The sequence below is a fragment of the Penaeus vannamei genome, chromosome 27 (genome assembly GCF_042767895.1).
Source record: "Penaeus vannamei isolate JL-2024 chromosome 27, ASM4276789v1, whole genome shotgun sequence".
Lineage (NCBI taxonomy): Eukaryota > Metazoa > Arthropoda > Malacostraca > Decapoda > Penaeidae > Penaeus > Penaeus vannamei.
The window spans coordinates 28,427,793-28,447,383 of NC_091575.1; the positions used below are offsets into that span (position 1 = coordinate 28,427,793).

General features: G+C 36.3%; 4 protein-coding genes across 5 annotated transcripts; 2 read left to right on the top strand and 2 right to left on the bottom strand.

The window, feature by feature from the left end:
* The first annotated feature begins 371 nt into the window (after positions 1 to 371).
* Positions 372 to 4,021, top strand: Prx6a (Peroxiredoxin 6a). Its single transcript, XM_027376351.2, has 4 exons — positions 372 to 550; positions 2,464 to 2,620; positions 2,813 to 3,027; positions 3,241 to 4,021. Exons 1-4 carry the CDS (start codon positions 465 to 467, stop codon positions 3,440 to 3,442), a joined length of 660 nt encoding a protein of 219 aa, XP_027232152.1. The 5' UTR covers positions 372 to 464; the 3' UTR covers positions 3,443 to 4,021.
* Positions 4,022 to 4,961: 940 nt separating this feature from the next.
* On the bottom strand, positions 4,962 to 13,685 carry LOC113823680 (SKA complex subunit 1). The gene is made up of 6 exons (XM_027376359.2): positions 13,576 to 13,685; positions 7,562 to 7,642; positions 6,772 to 7,083; positions 6,341 to 6,426; positions 5,614 to 5,783; positions 4,962 to 5,399 (listed from the first exon to the last, which is right to left on the bottom strand). The coding sequence occupies exons 2-6, from the start codon at positions 7,634 to 7,636 to the stop codon at positions 5,245 to 5,247; spliced, it is 798 nt and encodes a 265-aa protein (XP_027232160.2). The 5' UTR covers positions 7,637 to 7,642; positions 13,576 to 13,685; the 3' UTR covers positions 4,962 to 5,244.
* LOC113823691 (centrosomal protein of 152 kDa) lies at positions 8,135 to 13,660 on the bottom strand. 2 transcript variants are annotated; one of them, XM_027376371.2, is made up of 2 exons: positions 13,572 to 13,660; positions 8,135 to 12,414 (listed from the first exon to the last, which is right to left on the bottom strand). In XM_027376371.2, the coding sequence occupies exon 2, from the start codon at positions 12,409 to 12,411 to the stop codon at positions 8,494 to 8,496; it is 3,918 nt and encodes a 1,305-aa protein (XP_027232172.2). In that variant the 5' UTR covers positions 12,412 to 12,414; positions 13,572 to 13,660; the 3' UTR covers positions 8,135 to 8,493. The 2 variants fall into 2 exon arrangements, with proteins under 2 accessions (XP_027232172.2, XP_027232173.2); XM_027376372.2 differs by lacking the exon at positions 13,572 to 13,660 and adding an exon at positions 13,150 to 13,288.
* Positions 13,686 to 14,526: 841 nt separating the features above from the next.
* Positions 14,527 to 19,386, top strand: Roe1 (grpE protein homolog, mitochondrial Roe1). The gene is made up of 6 exons (XM_027376358.2): positions 14,527 to 14,564; positions 14,686 to 14,862; positions 16,840 to 16,984; positions 18,131 to 18,244; positions 18,542 to 18,661; positions 18,832 to 19,386. Exons 1-6 carry the CDS (start codon positions 14,527 to 14,529, stop codon positions 19,027 to 19,029), a joined length of 792 nt encoding a protein of 263 aa, XP_027232159.2. The 3' UTR covers positions 19,030 to 19,386.
* The last annotated feature ends 205 nt before the right edge of the window (positions 19,387 to 19,591 follow it).

Below are 19,591 nucleotides of genomic sequence, written 5' to 3' on the forward strand. Positions count from 1 at the left end.
TGTATAGACATGTGTACGTCATCTAAAGTAGTGCATGTTTGTATTGAAGGAGAAAATTTTAGAGGGCATCTTTAACGAGGATTTTATTCAGCATCATCCTCACGTTGTATAAGCCAGAGGAGGAAGCACTCGCAAAAAAAAGAGATAACGAGACAAGCCGGTGTTATAAAGACAGTCCTCCACCATAGTAAACAATGGTGAAAATAACACCTAAATATTAACGGAATTACACATAGATAACGAGCTAAATCATCCATGAATTGCAAGCTCTTTAACTGGCATTTCTTTAAACACAAAGAAACTTTATTTAATGCATGTGCAACTGTGTGCGTGCGCGCGTGCTCCTCGAGGCCAGCTGCGTAACCGCTTCTCTCCGAACTTCAGTCGCCAACCGACCATCGTAGAGAGAGCACGTGCGACCTCCTCTCCTGAGAATCCTCGTAAAACCCTTAAATTCCTTCAAAATGGTGAACCTCGGCGACGTTTTCCCCAACTTCACGGCTGAGAGCACCATCGGGACCCTCGATTTCCATAGTTTCTTGGGAGACAAGTGAGAATTTGTCTTATTTTGTTCTTTATGATTTTGGCGACGCGAAAAGCCGGCAATGGCATTTCTCTGATTTTCTTGCGTTATTCTTCAATATAAGCTGATTTTATGTGCTTTAAATGAGTCTGCTGTATGCCTAGAGTTGGTTTTCACAGAAGAAATGTGTTGACAGTAATTAGAAATAGCTTAATTGAGTTATTTATGATCAGGAATGTCTTGTCGGCACACCCACGTATCGCGTTACGCATATTAAATTCTTTTTTCTATTTTATTTTAGTTTTTATACGCATGTCATCTCGCGCTGACTCATTTTAATTGAATTTGAATGAAGAATGAGTTGTTGTAGTGAACTGCAGTTGATCTTGAGTTAGTGGAGAAGGGAATTTTATCAGAAATGGGATCTAACCGACCTTGACCTTGGATGAGCTGTTGCAGAATAACTTTGTATTTTACGGTGTTTTTAGGGATAATTTGTTTTAAGTTTTTTTTTTACAGGGTTGTGTTAAATGTACAGGAACTGACATGAAGTTATAGATATATAAACGATTCTACAGGAGGATGGGAATTAAAGTTAATGTTGCATAAAAATGAAACCTAGCACTTTGTCAGGGACATCCCCACCCCCATTTATTAGCACTTCATGCCAACCTATAAAAACAGACATTAAGAATGCTGGCTGTGTGAGGGTATTGCAGACTTGCGTCTCTGAACGGTGATCTGCAGCAGACATTTTCATTATTTACCAGTAAATTCAAGGCAGCTGCAGCTTAAACTATGTTGTTTCTTATTCTGTTTCTTACGCTCTATAAGATGGTCTTGTCCATATCCGCACAATCTCCGCATGTCAGTGTCAGTAACCTATACTTTCTTGTTTCTTTATTTGAGAGAGAGAGAGACACACAGACACAGACCAATTCATGAACATCAAGTTATATGTAGACAGCCTATGAAAACTACTTAAGTATAGTTTGTTTTGTCCAGTCATATGGTACAGGATGACCTTTGCCTGTAATGAATAAATTGACAGGAATCAATGCACTTTTAATCTTTGTCATTTCCTCTGCAAGTTGATAATAAGTTGTGCAACATGTAATTTGTAAATGTAATAACAGTATAATGAGAGGGATAACTACTCATTGAGACACAAAATTAAGGAAATAGGTTGCATCAAATGCCACGGGGGAGAGTATATCCAGTGACTGGATGTGGGTGATGGAGCCTGCAGTAGGGAAATATGGGGATAGGATGGGAATCTGCAAGTGAAGACCCGAGGTTGGGAAGGATTTTGGTTTATATGGCAATGTTTGTGGATTTGCCAGGAGTGGCTGGGGTAATAGACTAAGAGGGTTCAGTCACTTCATAAACAATACCAATGCTTTAATTTTTTTATAGTTTGCTGCTGCTCTCTCTTCTTTCGTCTCCTCTACCCCCCTTTTCCCTCTTTCCTTCTCCTCCACCCACATCTCCCTCTCTCTCCTTCCCACCCCTCCATCTCCCTCTCTCTCCTTCCCACCCACCCCATTTCCCTCTCTCTCTCCCTCTTCCTCCTACCTTCCATCTCCCTCTCCCCCCACATACTTACTGTTTTGCATATAGCAATGAATGACAAGTTGCATAATAAGGATCCTTAAAGTGTTGAATTGCTTGTGCTCGGCAGAGCATAATGACAATAGGCTATTGTTCTAAGGTTGTCCAAGTATGCAAGCACTGGAAAATATTGTTCATATATCATTTGCTTGCAAGTTTAAGTATAGTGTTAGGGAGACCTGTCTGCCATACTTTTTTTTATTACCATATATATTTTGTATAAATATATTTTCCACAAAAAATCTTCCATTTAGTCATTTTCTCTTTTCCTTGGTCCTTGTTTCTATTTACCTCTTTTCTACTTTTTAATTGTATATATATTATTACAGATGGGGCATCCTGTTCTCCCACCCAGCTGACTATACTCCAGTCTGCACAACAGAGCTGGGAAAGGTAGCCAAGTTGGCTCCTGAATTCACAAAAAGGAATTTTAAGATGCTGGCCATTTCATGCGACAATGTGAATGATCATCTTGGCTGGATTAAGGTATTTTTTCCCCTTTTTTCTTTTTCTTTCCCTCAGTATGTTTTTATAATTTTGATCCTCATCTCTTGGATTCAACTTTAATAGATTTTTCTTTCTTTCTTTCCTTTTTCTTTTTCCTGTTATTGTTCCTAATCATATTGAATATGATATTGTTAGCCTATACTTTATATTGTTTCTATTTTCTCCTTGTAGGACATCCAGGCTTACAACTGCCTCTCAGGAGATTTCCCCTTCCCTATTGTAGCGGATGAGAAGCGTGAATTGGCTATCAAGCTCGGCATGCTTGACCCAGACGAGAAGGATTCTGCAGGTATGCCCCTGACAGCCCGCGCCGTCTTCATCATTGGACCTGACAAGAAGCTGAAGCTCTCCATTCTGTACCCTGCCACAACTGGTCGTAACTTTGAGTAAGTAGTAGTGGAGGGAAAGAGAGAGAAAAGGTTGTTGTTGTTGTTTTTAGATTGTGCAGTGTTGGGTTCTTTTGTCTTGGATTAGATAATGAAGGAAATGTTTCATCACTGAAAAGGAAAGCTGATTTTCCAGATTTTTTTTTATTATTATTATTATTGCTATAGATATTCAGAAGCTAGATTTCCATATCCTCCCCTTGCTCATTTCAGTGAAGTCCTACGTGTCATCGATTCCCTGCAACTGACAGCTGAAAAGAAGGTGGCAACCCCTGCTGACTGGCAGGCTGGCGGAAACTGCATGGTCTTGCCTACCATCCCTTCTGCAGAAGCCAAACAACTATTCCCAGATCACAAGGTTCATGAGGTGCCCTCCGGCAAGCAATATCTGCGTACCACTCCTTGCCCCAAGTAAATTTGAGGTCTTGAAAGGTGCTATTTGGGCGACCTTTTTCATTTACTTAAAGATTTCCTGTAATCTTTTTGTTATAAAACCTCTTTAACTTCTCTTTTTTAAGAATTCAAAATTTTATATGGAAAAAAGAATTGATTTTGTTTCCAGAATTCATTTTTTTGCACAAATTGAATTAATTAGTTGTTTTGACTTTTGGGGGGTTCTGTACCTGACTTTTGTCACTTGGGTGTTATTACTTTTGCACCATAATAGTGTAGGTTTTTCATACTTTTTGTAACCATAGGGTAGAAGAGAAAAAAAAGTGGAAAGGCTGTGGAAAGCTATAAAAGGTATCATTGTTTGTCAACAGTAAAAGCAATTTTTTTAAAGATATTTAGTTTAGTACATTATATTTTTAAAGACCTTTATTAAAGTTACTTAATTTTGTTGATCCAAAGTATAAATATTACTTAACATTTTCCATACAAATGTAAACTTACCACCAGTGCCTGTATGGAAAACAAAAATCCATTCCATTTTGTTAGACAAGAAAATTATATTTTGTACTACATTTCTTTAAAATAAAACACACAAAACATTTTCCTGTTTTTTTATGTATGTGACCTAATTATATATAAAAAGCATAATATTACAGGAAAATGAAGACTTAACATTTTGTCTTCATGAGATTCACTATTTCATTCTCATGCACTCTCTTTACTTCACACTTTCTCTGTCTATATATTTCACTTTCTCTCTCGCTCTCTCTCTTTCTCAGAAGCTCTCCACACTGGTGAGCTTGAATGAAGTCTGTTATAAGTATAGGAAGGATTGTCTTCAGATCATACAATTGTATACCCAATATCTCTACAAAGCATGTTTGCATGCTTGCATTTACAGGACTTCGTAATTTGTCTCAGAATGAAAGCAGAAAAAATACTTCAGTCCAGTTACTGGGGGGAGAATCTGGAAATTTGCATGTTGCTTATATATATATATAAACCTATTAAAAAGAAAAGAAAAAAAAAAAAGTACAGTGATTGCTCTTCACATTATACATCATTTTCCTTTTGTTCTTCAATTTAATATTTCTATAGATTATGAGTTGTTCAGTTAAGCCCCCACCAGACAAACCATACCTAGCAGCATTTGTGTGTTTATCTTGCAAAGCATGTCTCTTGATACACATGGGTGGTGGTATTTGGCAGAGTTCTCTCGCCATACCTAGCAGCAAATGGTCTGACTATTAGATAGACAGCCTTATCTACTGATTTTGCAAGACCATAGGCATGGGCACTCCCTTGGTTTACTCATCAAATTTGTTTGAAAAAAATGGTCATTGAGTATGTTGGTCAGTGCTCGATTGTGTGGACAAGGTTGTATGTGTGTAGATTGTGGGCTCAAACAGATGCTACGGCTTCAAATAGCATTATGATGAATTTGCAATAGGACAATTTATGAGTTTTTTGGGGCTTACAAATAAATAAGGATCCATTAGATTACTTCCTGTGCTCTAACATGGGGATGAAAAACTCAAATATTATTATCTATGCTTTATTGCCATGCAATTCATACAAAACATTAACTGCAATTTTCAATATCCTTCAAGTAATGAAAAATAATTATTTTTCCAAAAAAAAATTATGCAAAATGTACCATAATCACCTAAGTCCTAATGCAAGTGTTTCCAATAAAATTAAATCACTTTATAACTTTCAATAAATTTCATAGGATCTTTTGTGACAAACATTTTTTTAACATACCTGCAGGAACTACAAAATTAAAGTCTCTTTTTATCACAACTACCAAAAAATTGCAACCTCTCAGAGTAGGACTGCATATCGCACCAAGTTTCCTGGTCCGCGTACTTCTCTTATGCGCTTGAGTGTGCGAAGAGCAGTCATGATAGAACGACCATTGCTGTCCAGCTTCAAGCTACTCCAGCGCTTGATGTCATTATCAACTACAAAATACAGACCTGAAATTATTTGGAAATAGAATCAGATTTTGATAAGGTTTTTTAGTACTGTATTCTTTATTAGTGAAAGCAAATTTTGGAGCCATAAATATTGTTAAAACCATGATGATAAATTACAGGGTCATTACAAATATATATCTAAGAGAAGTACTAAGGAAACTGAAAATAACCATCAACAACCACTGAAACAAAACCATGCCATTGATTAACCTACCTTTGGTCTCCTGGTTTTCTTGCTGCCTGCATCCCATTGCCACCTTCATGTCAACATCGGAAAGCTTAGCACGTGGACGCCTCAAAAGGGCATACTTGGTTTCTAACGTCTTGTTGACCTCATCAACTGCCAAATTTATTTGGTCATACTGTAGACGTCCTCGAATATACCTACCAAGACAAGATGAATTGTATCAGTTTTGTTGAATGACAGAGTAAAGCACACCAAGGTTTTTTAGAAATGATATGAGGAAAATAAGACCATGCATGTTTATCAAACATGAATCACATTCATGTGATACGGAAATACCCTTTAAACCACAAACACAGAAATTCTTCCTAGTATACTTTACATTATGCCATTTGAAAACATTTTATTGCAGGAAACTTATAAATTTGCATTTGATATGATATCATGGAGGTAAAAAGGCAAGATAACATGTACTGAAATCTTGAAAATACTTAAAATACACAGACTTATCAGGTAAAGAATATTATAGTTTTAACATATACTAAGGAAACTAATGTACCAATGACCATCTTAAAAATACAGCTATTATTTCTAAGGTATAAGTTAGTGTGGGTTACACCAATTCCAATAGTACACAAGAAATGCAATGTCTAAGTGCACAGGCAGTAGCCACAATATTAATTTCAATTCAGATTTTTTTTAAAGCAGAAAGAAAGGGGAAAGGCAATCAAGACAGAAATCATGACATTAGACTTACTTGGGTACATCATTAAATTCCTTCACTGTCACATAAGAAATCGTAGGAGTCTGAGATGACTTTCCAGAGTCCTTCTTTGGTGCCTGCTATTTGAAAAGGAATATGCATTAATAAAACATTTATGCAAATGTGACCTGTACTCTTTCTGAATGACTTCTCTTGGACAAGTAAAAATAAAATAAAAATAAATAAAAAAATAATCATCATCATAAATATCAGTCACCACACATTTGCAAAAATAATAATGATAATGATAACCATCAATCAGAATATTCAAAACAAGTGTGCCATTAAAAAAAAAAAAAAAAAAAAATTATATATATATATATATATATATATATATATATATATATATATATATATAGAAATTAACATCAATAAGCAAAGCAGAAAACTTCAAAACAGTGAGACCAATTCCATTTTAAACATACTTTTTCTTGACTAGCTTTGTTCTTTTTGTCACTGTCTGCGACCACATGCTCAGGGGAGACCTTAGTGATGGAGGGATTGGCATTTGCTCGTGGCAGGTGGGATGGGAGGTTGGTCTTCATGTGCGCCAGTCGGGTGCACAGTTCTTGCATTTGCTCTAGGAGAGTATGTGCAGTGAGCAGGTCCTTTTTGGAGCTGGTGATAATGCCTTTGAACCTAAAAATTTCTGACCGTATGAACTGCAACTCCTGCTTCAGCTGTCCGAATTCGATCACCGTGTCCTCCTTCCAGCCGCCACGAAGATCAGAACATATCTACAGCATAAAGTGGATGGGTATGAATGGGGGAGAGAGCTGGAGTCAGAAGGAAAGGAGAGGAAATGAGAGAGAAAAGAAACAAAGTTTGAGGAAGAAATAGGAAGTAAAGTAGGGGAAGGAAGAGAAGGGGAGGTATTATAGGAAAGGAAGTTAAGCAAAGCGAGGAAACCCCAAAATTATTTTCCCAGTGTCTATTCTTTTTTTAAATAATAATAATTACATGTAGGTGCATTTAAAATAGTAATAATTCATAAACAGCCTGACACAGTTACTAATAGGACTGACTTCTAAAGCCTCAAATTCTTCATATATATCATGAAAGTATTACCATATCATTAATCAAACTACAAAAGTTAATAACAATCTCTTGCACTCCAGGACTTTAAATAATAATAATAATAATAGTAATAATATAAAATTAAATAGACAGGGAGACAAACAGATTCATTAATTACAAGAAATTAGAAAACCTAACCTGTAAAGCAGCAATCTTGTTTCGGAAACCCTCCTCTAGGGCTTCTAAAGTGAGTGCTGTGCCGACTGCAGTCATCTTCCTCTGAAGAATCAAATGAATATTACTTTCTAATTAGGGTATTGGACAATGAAATACATTAAATATCACCTTTCTTATGATTGATGAGCAAATTGATAAATAATATATCCTTTGAAATAAATTTTACTCACTTCTTATCAATGTGAATCCTGTATATACAAAGGTATATGATATATGTGAACATATATCTATGAATGCATATACACAAACACAGGTTTATGTGCATGTTCATTTTCAAAATATGTGTATTTGTGTGTAAAGTTTATGCAGATTTATAATTCTAATTACATATTACATATAATAATAATGGATAATATATAACTGCCAAATATTACCAATCTTGCAATTTAGCAAACCAGTAAAAAATTATGGATGTTCAATCTGCCTTATTCTTGTTGCAATAAAATTATTTCTATAATTTTCTTCTCCCTTTTTTTATAATCACATCTAAACTGAACACTTAATGAAATCCCAATGCCAAGGTTTAAGTACAACTTGTATATATATATATTTAATATTTATTATCGGGCATTAACCATACATGTGATGTCTTATGTCCTATCTGGTTAACATTCATCATACAAAATTATATACACTTATGTACAGGAACATAGAGATTCCCCATCAAAGTTTGTTCCTTAAAAGACTGTGTTCATATTCATATAACAAGTATGAAAAATGAAAGCTATACTTTATATAAAAATATATCCCTGAAATAAATTATTCCCATGAATTAAAACAAAACAAAAAACATATTCAACTCCTTGGTCACACACACCACTATCACAGAATCACTTTTAAATTTATTCTTTGGTTTTTAAAAGAAAAGAAAAAATAGAACACTACATTCACTCTCAAGTTAATTGCAATGAAAAGCTTTTTAGTTCTCTGGAAAATGCCTGCAACTGAGTTATTGTGTTGCCAAGTGAATACTTTCCACTGTCTATATTTTGAAGAGTTAACACCGTACTGTCGATATATATGGCACACTTTCCTTTTATTTCTTCAATGAAACTTTGAACTCTTTGAAGCAATGTTTCTTTAGCTTTGTCATACTCTGTATTCAGTCTTTTCAGTTCACTTTTGTAGTGCATTATTTGTTCTTTTGAAGAGGCTTGGAATTTTGCATATTTCTGTTTCATGGACTTGTATTTGCGGTCTAAGTCCTTATACTCATTCAAGCGATCTTCAGAAATCTTGAGACTCTGTTTAACAAGCACAAGGTCATTTTGGAGGTCTTGTATCATCTTCTGGAAATTGGCTCGAGTGAAGTTCTTCTCTTCTTGCTGCTCCTTCACCTCACTCTCTAAGTTGAGGATGATGTCCGTCATTCGCTGCACTTCCTGCTCACTCTCAGCTTCCTTTGCCTCTAACTTGTCTTTTACTCTTACTAATTCCTCCATAACCAACTGTATCTTCTTGTCCTGTTCTCCAAGTTTTTTTCTATACTCAGCAATTGTTTCACTCTCCTGCAGATTTTTGCTCTTTGTCGCTGCAAGAAGATTCTTGAAATCTCCAATTTCTTTCTCGTACTGAGTTCTAAGCTCTTCCTCCTTCTTCTCAAACTGCTTGCGCTGCCTCTCCAGTATATACCGACAGTTTTCAATCTCCTTGGAACAAGTCTCAGAATTGTTGTTCGTCTCCTTGACATTCTGCAGTTCTTCCTCCAAGCTAGTACAGCTATCTTTTAAGATTTGGTTACATTCCTCTAAGGTAGAACACTTTTTCTGTAACATGTCCAATGATTTCAGAGCCTCCTGTCGTGCTGCCTCTGTCTCCACCTTCAAACGCTGCTCAAACTGTACTTGAAGACTTTCTTTAAGTATATCTATCCTTTCACTCTCTTTCTTTGATGCTTCTTTCAAGTTGGCAATCTCTGCTTGAAGATCCTGTATTTGCTTAGTGTATTGCAATGGCACAGCAGTTTTTTGACAAGAATTAATATCCACCCCAGAATCGTGAGGGGAAACGCGATATGTGTTTGATTGCATCATTGGTGTTGTTGAAGGTTCTGTATTATCATCCTTCTTCATGTTCAACTGATCTTCTAACTCTTTCTTTTCCTCGCACACACTAATATACATCTTTTTAGTATTACTGAGTTCATCAGCAAGTCGAGCTACTTCCTTCTTCAGTATGTTGGAAATATTTTCATATTCCTTTCTCATTTTCATTTCCAGTTCCTTCATAGCATCCTCATGGAAACGCATATAAGTGTCTTGACAATCTTCTAATGCTTCCTTCTTTTCCCTTTCCTTCTCTTCAGCCAGAACATCAATATTTTTCTTATGCATATCTCTCTCATTCTTTAGATCATTAATAGTTCCCTGAAGCTGTGCCACTTGGAGCTTGGCCTTTGTTAGGTCATCTTTGAGACTGAGCTCGGTGCTCTGTAAGGTACGGATATCCTTTTTGACAAATTGCGTTTGCTCTATGAAATCCCTGAGAAGTCTCTCGATTACATTAACTGCGTGCCCATACTCAGAGCCATTTGCCAAGTCAGTCTTAGCTGAAACAACCATCTTTTCAAAAACTTTCAGCTTTATTTGTACATTGTCCACTTGCTTCTCCCAAAGTGCTTGCTTCTTTTGCATGTTGTTGTTTTCATCCCGCACTTTAGAAATTAAGTCATGGTAATGCTTCATGTCTTTCACAGAATTAGAGCATAAATCAGCAAGAGCAATAAGCTTATCAAATCGTCTCATGCAGTCATCATATGTTTCCCGAGTTAAATTGGGCAAGTTCTGCTGCCAGTTTTCAACAACATCTTTGACTGCTGCAAATGATTCTTCTAAGCCTCTTAAAGACCCATGCAAGAGAATCAATTCCTCTCTCAGACCAACATTTTCGGCATAAAGAGCTGTCGGCTGTCCATCCTCATTTTTGGTTCCCTGTTTTTCCTTTTGTTGGTTTTCTTCTTGTGCTAACTCCGTCTTTAGAAGATTGCTTTTCAGCTCTTTGATCTCTGTTTGAGCTGACTTCAGTTCACTCTCTAGCTTTTTAATCTTCAGTTGTTTCCCACTAGCTTCCTCTTGCATTTGGCTAATCTCATCTCTCTTTGCTTTGTTGCTCATCAAACTTCTTTTTAATTCTTCTTTTAACTTTATTTTCTCCTGAGCTTCGGTGTACTTTTCCCCAACTGCCTGTCGTTCTCCTGGTATAGTGTCATCATAGTTCAGTGCCCTTTTTATTCCAAGCTGAACCATAGAGTCTTCACCAGGAATTACTTCACTCAGAATGCCTAGCTTCATTGCTGTGTCAAATCCATCAATCTCCTCTTTTGCCTTTGTTAGTTCAGATTCTAAGGAACAAACTTGATTCTCTAGTTTGTCCTTGGTGGCTTCCAGACTTCTGACCTTGATCTGCAATTCTATTATCTGCTGGCCATCATGGGACTTCATGAGGTCCTCATACTGCTTGCGCAAAGTTTCATTGGTCACTGTTAATTTTGTCACAGTTTCAGTCTTTTGAACCAGAGATTCATCATAAGTTGCTCTTAGACTCCTTAGTTCATCTCTGAGTCGAGTCACCTCCTTTTCATGCTGCTCAGCTTGATTTTGTGTAACCTGTAGTTTACTTAACAGCATCTCCCTCTCTTCCTCATTACCTTGTTTCAACTTTGTCACAAAATCTTCATGTAATTTCTGGTTCCTTGTAAGTGTGTCAGCAGCTTTGAGTTCTGATATTTGACATTCCAGGCTCGATATGGTTGACTGTGCTGTCTCTAACTCAAAATGTAACTTTTTATTTTCATTTTCCTTGTCATTTAATTTAATCTGGAGTTCCTTCAGATCCACTGCCAAGCTCTTTATCCTCTCTTCTTTCTCTGACAGCAAAGTCTGTAACTGATTTATGTTGGCTGTTTTGCTTTCACTGTCTGATGTGACTAGATTAATTTGGTGCTGCAGCACACGAATGTCACGGCTACTCTCAAACTTCAGTGTCGACAGCTCTGATGACAGCCTGTCCAGTTCCCTTCCCCGAGCTTCATACAACAGCTTCATCTGATCTTGTGGAGTGTCAGCAGCACGGAACTCTGCCTCAGTAACTTTCTCCTGTGCTTCTCTGTTAACAAGTGATCTGTACTTGTCAGCCTGATAATCATTCACTTGGTCAGCATATACTAGCGAGCTCTCCCCGTACTCCTTGCGTGCATCCGGTCTATAGTCACTGTGATCCACATCTAGACCAGTGTGTTCATCATGAGCAGTGATGTGGTAAGGGTCATGAGCAGTTTCATGATAAGCCAAAGGGGTAAACCTCTCAGAGCTTTCCTCATCATGGCTATCATCACTCCATGGCGTGACACTTCCTGAACTGTTGGCATGAGAAGCATGGTCTCCATTGAGGATCCCATGGCCTGGGTGTTCCTGCACGTTATAGCTCTCACTGTAACTTCCTCTACGTTCAAAATCAACCCTCTTGTCCTGTGACTCACTTCCGAGCCTATCAAATACATTATCCCCGTGTCTGTCTCCAATGTCATAATTCCTGTACGAGGCCTCACTGTGCTCCTTTCCTCCTCGGCCATCTTCATAATAGGCAGAATCCCTTCTTTCCTTTCCGAAGGCAAAGGAATTATAGCCAGACTGTTGGGCAAAAGACTCATCCTCCTCTAAGTCATCAAAGGCATTTGCCAACATCCCCTGGATCTCCGCTTCTCGCTTTCGATTTTCCTCTTCATCCTCTTCCTCCTCATCCTGGTCTGGAGCTCTAATCCCATCGACATGTATGCTGCCTCCAAAATACAAACTGCGACCTGGATTATCCATCACCTGCAAGAAAAGGAGAGATGTCAGGTCGGAAGAGTATTGTGCGTAATGCTTACAATTTACTTCAACACTTTATCTAAGAAGAAAACCAGTGAAGTTGGACTTATCACAAACTTTCCCTCAGAGACAACAGCAAGTTTTATGAGGATTTCAAAAGACAACTGACATAACTATAAGTGAAAAATCCCATTTTGAATGTCACTGCAACTCTCTTCACAAATTTTACCAAGTTAATCATAGTAAATATTCTCCTCCCTAATTTATGCAAACATCATCTGGGTAGACATAAACAATACAAAATATTTCACTTAAGAATCTCCTTTATATAATATCATAACACCTGCCCAGTTACAGGTTTGTCTTGTGACATACAACTTCCACAATAACAGAAGGATCAGACTTTGATACAAATACCTATAATTAAGAATACCATCATTAAGAAAATAATAATCATTCATTTATAAAGATAAACAATTAAAATGGGGGGGGTTATAAAAATAATTAAGCTAACTATTTACATATAACAGCAATGGCGTGCAAAAAAATGAAACAAAGAACAGTGCCCAGTTTCTGTATAATCACTAAAATCCACATGAAACCTACAGTAATAACCCAAGCAACAAATCTAATAAAACAAAACCCTATTTTTCAAAGCCCAGTAAGCTAAACAATTCAATTCACTCGTTTTTAAAACAAATAATTGAAATAAGTAGTGTTTAAACTTGCTCATATACTTACTTTCAGAAAAGCATGGATATCTTTATATCTTTATCTTTGTATCTATATCCTGAGTTGTTTAATAAGCTTGTAAATAAACTTCTTGGACGACTTTGTATCAAAAACAGAACTGACCTTGAACTTTGAGAGAAGTAAGAATGGAGGGAAATTATAGGTTTGTTTCCAGCTATATGTATATATTCATATTAGAGTGGTATCGTGTGTTTAGTCCAAATCCATGATTTATTTCTACTGGAAACTTCTCTAATAGTAAAGTGATCAATTCCAAAACTGGAGATGTAAAAATCCGTGTTTGATGGAATGAGCGCGAAAAAATTCTTTGTATTTAGTCATTTTGTAAAATCTATACGAATAATTACCACGTCAATGCCTTGGAAAGATACTAATTTACAAATACTAATAGACAATCACGTAATACCTACCTACCTGAGCTAATAAGAACGAAAAACGCCAAAATTTCAATCTCCGCTGTGTTGACTCTTTCAAAAACACTGCGAGAAGTTACGGCGCTAAAACAATTTCATGGGAACTGAGATCCAACAAAGTTTATAAAAACTTAATGTGATGTTATTTGTATTTTTAAGTCTTTATTATCAATTATCCTTTTATAATTTTATTCGAACGACAATTACGTAAATTACATTACAATGCATTGTTGTTGGGTAATTGGGTACGACCCTAAAAGAAATTTTGTAATGTAAAGAATTAATAAACAGTCGGCTATATACCTGTTATTTCTCTCTTATTTGCGTCAATATTTGTTGAATGATTCCTTACATTGTATATGGTATATTTTATACTTTAGTAGTATTACTTTTTCTATCACTCATTTAGGGTTTAACATTTTTTGAACACAATATAGAGAGGAGAAAATAGAGAGATACTATAACTGATAAATATAAAGGAAGATACAAACTGATAATAAGCACTTGTTAAAGGATACGATAAATGAATAAACAGAACTTCTTTACATAACGTGTTTATAAAGAGGTTATGGAGCAATATGCCGGTACTTTTACAATTTCTAACATGAAATAATTGCCTTGTGATAACTTTCAAGAAATGAATGTTTACGTAAATTCTGTCAGATTATTTGTATTTATCCTCCACCCAAATCAGAACTGTTCATACATCAAACAGTTATATAACACACTTGTGTCCTCTAATTATGCTCTCAACTTTACGGCATACTTAACTTGCATCGACAACCTTATTTCCCTCACTAATTCACTTTAAAAGACTTAAAATATATTTTCAATCAACCTTTTCCACTTGCTGAAAAACAGAATCAGTTATATATTCATTGAAATAATGATGTAACCTCATACGGATCCATGTTTATTCTCGCGGTCCCTTGTATCAAGCTAGTTTGAGATTATGACGTCAATATACTACACTGCTTGTATGATATTGAGGCCCTACGATGCCTTTATGATCCTACATATTAATGATAGCTTTTGAAAAAAATCACTGACATTTTATCAATAATATATAAAGAGTTCTTAGTCATACTTACAAGGTTTTTATTCTCATAAGTTTTGAGTATGACGTCATTATCTCAAACCGGCTTGAGTTCTCCGTCCGCGAGAATGGATTGCGTGAGCCTGTAGTTGTACCACAAGGGACCACAATGGCTAGTATGAGCGTGAGAAACCTTCCTTTGAGAAACATTTTGAAACATTCCTGCTTCTTTAGGCAAACTACAGCCCTTGGGTAAAGATTTATTCTTTTTTGGTGTTGTGACGCTTATTTGTGGTATGATTTTAAGGCGTTTTGTGTGTTTATTGTGAATTACAGGGTGAATGTGAGGGGGCGATGTTGGACTGCAGACGACGTGTTTTGTTTGGGTTGTGAGACGGAAAAAATACTTGTTTTTAACGGGATTAAATGGTGTTTAAAAATAATGGTTATTCGAATTACTGAATTAAATTAAATGGAATGTGGAGAAAGACGGTAGATTTGTTTATTTGAGTTTCCGAGGATCCTCATGAGACGATGCACGGAACTCTGTTATATACTAATGTGTTTTATTATCTTTCACACATTGTAATAAAGGGTTTACTCGATCTTTATCCCAACCATATTATACTTGTGTGAAAGTTGTCCTGTGTATTGGCTGCAAATCAATTATTTCCTCGAGAATGCAAAGAAAAAGGGTTGTGTACTTATTCATAATTGATAACTTATTAAGTGTATGTTTTGTGTAGTTTAGGGCAGTGGCATTGCCTTGTGGGTTTGATATAGGGCAGCAGTAAAATGAAATTGCCAACCTTGCACCCAGCCACCCCAGATGTATTCCCACAGTCCTAGGAACGGCTTTGTAATTTATCCACTTGGTAACTATTTAAGAAATTATTGCACACCTCTGAAGTGAAGTCCCTATTGCTTCAGCCAACAACCTTAGAGGCACTCTTGGGAATTTACAAACTTTTTCGTATTAAAGTCTTCCTCCCATTGCAGGGGCTTTGCACTCAGACCTCCAACCAGTCACTGCGGACTTGTCTCTGCACATCATTATTTGTCTCATATTTTTATTTTTTATACTCGTAATATGTGCAAATTACTGAATGTATCATTTTGTGTACTTTTTTCCTCCCTTTGTGGCACTGTCCTTAGATTTTCCCTATCTTAGTGCAATGATTATATAAATATATATATCAACTTTTTGCACTGGTTTATACCTGTCAACTTCTCATAGTGGTAAACTAGAGTTTCCTGTAGCCCAACCCTGTTTATGCAATTAGATTGAATTTCTTGATCACTAATGAGAAACTTCTTGAATAAAACAGAGGACCGATTTAGACTGGTCGTAAATTCAGGAAGATTTATAATTAATACCTCCAGTATTATTTCCTCTAGAGGTAATGGACCACAATACTTACAAATTTATTTTCTTCAGTATCTACCCTCTTCCCTTATTACTTCTCTTTATCCTTATTGTCCTCCCATTCACAGAGCCGCTCCACTCCACCCCAACCCATCTTCTTCTCTCTCGTCCTTCTACTGCCTCTACCTCTGGAAACCTTCTGAGTACTCCCTTTAGCCCAACCAAGTGGGATCAATTCTTTGATTCCCCCCCACAGCCCCTTACTCTGAGAATACACTTCTCGTTCAACATTGCCTCCAGAAACAAGTAGGCACAGTTACCTTACGCAGTTGCTCTGATCATTCACGCCTTGTCACAAGTTACATCTGAATCCCAAGCTCGTTCACTATCTACGCTAACTGATCTCGCTGACAAATCCATTGCTGCCGAACTTCATCCCGCTCGTATTTCTTGTACTGGAACTGTTTCTGTCCCTCCAAATGCTCCACAGCCTGCTGCCTTCTGTCATGTAAAATTGATATAAAACTACAAATCAATATGATATTCCATTAAATATCTTATGAGATCCATTAGATCCATTTGGAGGTGTGTGTGTGGGTGGGTGCTTCCGTGCGAGTGTGCGTGCATGTGCGCATGGGTGTGTGCATGTGTGTATGGGTGTGTGAGAACTTGAAACCTAATTCATGCTTGACAACATAAATGTTAGTCAAAGTACTAATGTGAAAGTACATTTATTTATCAAAAGGTTTATGTATATAGTTCAGTATTATAAGCCTATACAAAGATTCCATAATCACTTTGCAATTACAAGTGAATATTAGTCACTTAATTGGCTTGATCACTCACATTTGTTTATTTTACAGATGGGTTAATAGAAACCCACGTCAGTTTTCTGCTACAGCAGAACAGTCAACAGAAGCATCTGAAGCAGAAAAACAGCTACAGGAACAGATTACTACTTTAACAAAAGAGAACGAAACTTTAACAGAAAAAGTTGCTGACCTTCAGGTAAATTTTTCAGCCTGATTTTTAATGGTCTTTTTTTTCTGCAGATCATAAGGAAAAGAATACAGAGTACATGCAATCATTAGATTGAGATAATTTTGATTAGTGACAAGTCATTGGGAAATTTCAAATTGAAAACCTATTACATACAATTCCTGTGGCTTCTTTGCCTTTGCACTCTGATGAAGATCAAGCATCCTCTACACATTTTAGCAAGATTGAGCTTGGATTGGTTTCTTATACGACAATGAATCTTCATAGCATGTAGAGACAAAATTTAATTTGGATTTGAATGCATTAGGTATCTTGGCACTTGTACATAGGGAAAAATCTAGCAGACGCTTAGATTGACTGTATGAAATAACACGTGCACTCTTTATCTTTATATTTTCTTACTTAGATTTTTGTAAATGTATATTAAGATTAGGAGTTCCGGAGTAAACATAATTTGGAAAGAGAAACATCAGAAAAATATAGAAGTATCAGCTGATAATGCCAGCTAGATGATGTCAAAAAGAGCTGTGTACCATAGCAAATTTTAGGTAATGGAACAGGAACAGGTAAAGGTACATGGGTTTAGGGTACTGAACTACTTGTTCAAAAAATGGTCGATCTTCAAGAAGATTAAACAGATTAAACAGAATGGTTAATTGTCAGACACAGGCCTGTTACATGGGATCTATAATTTTTCACAAGCACCAATGACCACAGCAAGAGATATTGTCACTCTATGAATGGACACTTGTGTTGTAGCTCACTCCTGCTTTGTGAATGAAATTGTGTTGAAAGCTTGTTTAAAATGTTACTATTCTGGAGGCAGGAGGTTAGCAATGTTGTAGTATGTTCCAAGAGGTGAATTGTTATATTGTAGTTGTATTTAAATGCTTTAGTCACAATAACGGAATATACATGCATAAATGTAAGTCTATTTAGATCCATACAGGTCCAGTTCTGGTACACCAGCGTTCCGGTATTTTGGACCTGTATCTAATAGGTGCACAGCTCTAATGCCAAATATTGATTACAATTAGGTATATTTTTTATTATTGTAAAAATATTGTTAGTTATGACAACTTTTTATATGTTTATGGTCTCAATATTTTACATATCAGTGACATAATGTTTACAATCTCTCTACCTAATACACAGGATAAATATCAGCGGACCTTAGCAGATAGAGAAAATGTACGACTTAGATTAGAAAAGCAGATAGTGGATGCAAAGCAGTATGGTATTCAGGGATTTTGCAAAGATCTCCTAGAGGTAAGTATAGATTGAATTATCAGTTTGTCACTTAATGCTTATTTGCAGCTTTCATAAAGAAGTAAACAATCACTTTTTTCTTTTTTCTTTTATTTTTTTTATTTATTTTTTTTTTTTTTAGAAATACTGATAATTTTTTTTTTTCCTTCTTCTTCTTCTTCATCTTCTGACTTATGGTTACATACAATAGAGACTGAAATATAATGGAATTTATACTGCATTTAAACCTATGTGCACTTTTCTGTATGTACCATGAATTTCACATTTTGCATTCTATTTTTCTCCTTCGCTCCCCAGGTCTCAGACGTGTTCCGGAAGGCAATAGAAAGCGTCACAGAAGAACAAGTACAAAAGGGAAGTCCCGAATTGAAGAATCTTTACGATGGCCTCGTGATGACAGAGACCCAGCTTCTGTCGGTGAGTATTTGTATTCTTGACAGGGGATGGGCAGACGAACTTAGACAGTGGAAAAAGAAGTAAAGATAAAAGTAAATGGGGGGGATGAACTAGAAAGTTTAAAACGTGTGCCAGTATATAATGTTTTACCATTTTACCATTTCCTTTTTTCCCCCCCGTCCCAACCACAGGTGTTCCGGCGACATGGACTGGAGCAGATCAAGCCTGTAATAGGTGAGAAATTCGACCCATCACAGCAGGAGGCCATGTTTGAACTGCCCTTGCCCGACAAAAAACCCGGCACAGTTGCACACACTGTTCGCCTAGGGTGGACACTACACTCAAGGTGTATTAGGTCAGCTCAGGTTGGCGTGGTGAAAGACAACTGAGAATTTTTCTGACAAAGTAGAAATTAAAGACTATCATCAATATCCAGTGAAGGTGTAAAAAATGTTTGTCTTTGTAATGGAATTTACTAATTTTCTGTTGAGAATTTATTTGTTATCAGTTTTGTATCAGATGTGCTAGCCGATTACATGGCTTAAGTGCGCAAAAATTTTCCAGTTTTTTGGGAAAACCCTTGCCAGTGAATGTGAGAAGTCAAAACATCAATATTCTTTGTATGATCAATCACATTTTCTGCATTGGTATAGCATGTGTATGAATGAAATTGACTGCAGAAAATATAGAATGTATTATTCAATATTGTTAACATGTATATACAAGTAAATAAAAAAATAAAACAAGATCTTTAATTTTTTGCCAGATTGTAATTGTTAATTTTGAATAAGTGTATTCATATCGATGCTGGAGATTTTGAAACCATTTCCAGTATCATGCAATAGGCTTATTTCCAGATCAAGAAGAATTCTTAATAGAGGATAAGGTGGCAAATCAAAGATGCGGTAAACAAAGGTATAATAAAATAGTAGACACATCATTTGATGCCAT